Here is a 2555-nt window from a genome sequence, read left to right on the forward strand (position 1 = left end):
TTCCCCAGCCCACGGCGCCGGCCGGCGGCTCCGGCAGCGGGGTGGCCTCGATGGGCTCCCCGTCCCGCTTGAAGTACACCTGCGTGGGGACAAAAGGGAAGGTGAGGCCAGTGGGGACAGCCACCACCCCGGACATCCCCACCGTCCCATCCCCTTGGGTAGCATTGCACTGGGCTCCTTCCCAAGGTCCCCATGGAAAGATGCTGCAGGGCAAGATCTGGGTAGCAGGCAGCTGTTTGCCTTATTTTGCCTGAAAAGCAGCACATATATATTTTTAATATTTATCTATTTTTATGCAATATATTATATATTTTTAATATTTATATATTTCTATGCTTGTTTCATATATACATGTACATGAAAGATTAGAGACGCTGGGGGCTCACCAGCGGGGCAGGCTTGCCGCCGGAGACCACACACACCAGGGTGAAGTTCTGTGCCTGGTAGCGGCTGAAGGATTGGCTGCGGGGGCCGCATCGCTGGAGGATGGGGACCCGCTCGGGAGACCTGGCTCAGCCCCAGGTGAATGCAGTCTCCATCCCTGTCCCCATCCCCATCCTCATCCCCATCTCTGTCTCCATCCCTGTCCCCATCCCCATCCTCATCCCCATCCCTGTCTCCATCCCTGTCCTTATCCCCATCCCCATCCTCATCTCCATGCCTACCCACATCCCCATCCCCGTCCCTGTCCTCTGTCCCCATCCTCATCTCCATCCCTGACGCCATCCCCATCCTCATCCCTGTCCCCATCCTCATCCCTGTCCTCATTCTCATCCCTGTCCTCATCCCTGTCCCTGTCCCCATCCCCACCCTTGTCCCCATCCTCATCCCCATCTCCATCCCTGTCTCTGTCCTTATCCCTGTCCTCATCCCTGTCCCTATCCCCACCCCCATCCTCAGCCCCATCCCCATCCACATCCCCATCCCCATCTTCATCCTCATCCCTGTCCCCATCCCCGACCCCATCCCCCTCCCATCCTCATCCCCATCCTCATCAGCTCTATCCTCGTTGTCCCCATCCTTGGGCCCATCCTCATCAGGCCCATCCTCATCCCCATCCTCATCAACCCCATCCTCATCATCCCCATCCTTATCCCCATCCTCATCATCCCCATCCTCATCCCCAGACTCATCATCCCCATCCTCATCCCCATCCTTGTCCCCATCCCCATCCTCATCCCCATCCTTGTCCCCATCCCCATCCTCATCCCCATCCTTGTCCCCATCCCCATCCTCATCCCCATCCTTGTCCCCATCCCCATCCTCATCCCCATCCTTGTCCCCATCCCCATCCCCATCCCCATCCCTATCCCCATTCTCATCCCTCTCTCTGTCCCTGCCCCCATCCTCATCCCCATCCCCATCCCTGGGTATGGGAAAATGACATTTGGTTGTCACCCCATCCAAGGACCCCGCAGCCGGTTCCCCTCCCGTCCCACCCAGCCGGGGGCTTCACTCACCCATCACGTTGAGGAATATGTTCCCGGAGGCCAGGACCACTTTCTCCCGCGTGGCTCGGTCATAAATCCCCACGTGACACTCGTAGGGACCGTTGTCCGAAATGCGAACCTCGGGGAGGCTGGGGAGGAGAGAGGGGGCTCACTGCTTGCTCCCTGCTCCACCCCAAACCCGTTTTCCCGGGGGGATGCAGCAATCGGCATCCGGATATCAAGGCGTCGGACGGGGTTGCTTTTTGCCGGTGATGGGGATCAATAAACTATTAATAACTGCAAAGGCTGCAGGAGAGAGCTGTGTAATGCGGTTTAGCAGCTGGAGTTTACCGGCACTGACAGCTCCTCGGGAGGGTAAGTAATTGCATTATTGAAAGGAGAAGCATACGGGAGGTAAAGGCACTGCCGAGAGCACAAACCCGCGAAGCGTGGACATTAAACGCCTGCAAAACGCCGATGTAAAAGGCTCAGCGCCGGACGTTACAGACCGCTTGGGCGATGCGACGGCTGTAGCAAAGCGCGGCGGATAAAAAGGGTCACAAACCCAAACTCCACGCAAATCCAGAACACACTTCGATCGATACATTATCTACATTCTTTATATATATACACACACATCAGAGGAGCTGTCGGGGAGCAGAGCCGGGGTGTTCGCACAGTGTCCTCCACACCCACCCATCTCCATCCCTGTCCCCATCCTCCTCCTCCTCCTCCTCCTTATCCTCATCTTCATCCCCCTCCCTCTTCTTATCCCCATCTCCATCCCTGTCCCCATCCTCCTCCTCCTCCTCATCTCCATCCCCCTGCCTCTTCTCTTCCCCATCTCCATCCCCATCCATCCTCATCCTCATCCCCATTTATATATACCCACACATTAAAAAAATAATACATTTATATATATATATCAAGACAGGAGAGGAAGAGATGTGCGAAAGGATCAGTGCTGCTGGAGGTGGAACTGCTCCCGCCGGCTGCACAGGAGCCGCTTTGCCGACCGGCAGCATCCCACCCTGGCAATGAGGACGGGGGGCAATTCCCCCAGCGAGCACCTGGCAAACCACCCCCTGGCTTAAAATTCCTCCCCCAGCTTTTCCAGACAAAACC

General features: G+C 56.6%; 1 protein-coding gene across 1 annotated transcript in view; it reads right to left on the reverse strand.

Annotated features, from left to right (window-relative positions):
• The window catches only part of IGSF21 (immunoglobin superfamily, member 21), a 34537-nt gene that overhangs the window by 4485 nt on the left and 27497 nt on the right, over window positions 1-2555 (reverse strand). Inside the window, exons 4-6 of the mRNA XM_009889998.1 lie at window positions 1461-1579; window positions 387-511; window positions 14-79 (exon numbers count right to left, since the gene is read on the reverse strand). Coding sequence (XP_009888300.1) covers window positions 14-79; window positions 387-511; window positions 1461-1579 — 310 coding nt within the window. The remainder of the gene's footprint in view (window positions 1-13; window positions 80-386; window positions 512-1460; window positions 1580-2555) is intronic.

The sequence above is a fragment of the Charadrius vociferus genome, unplaced genomic scaffold, assembly GCF_000708025.1.
Source record: "Charadrius vociferus isolate BGI_N301 unplaced genomic scaffold, ASM70802v2 scaffold838, whole genome shotgun sequence".
NCBI classification, from domain to species: Eukaryota; Metazoa; Chordata; class Aves; order Charadriiformes; family Charadriidae; genus Charadrius; species Charadrius vociferus.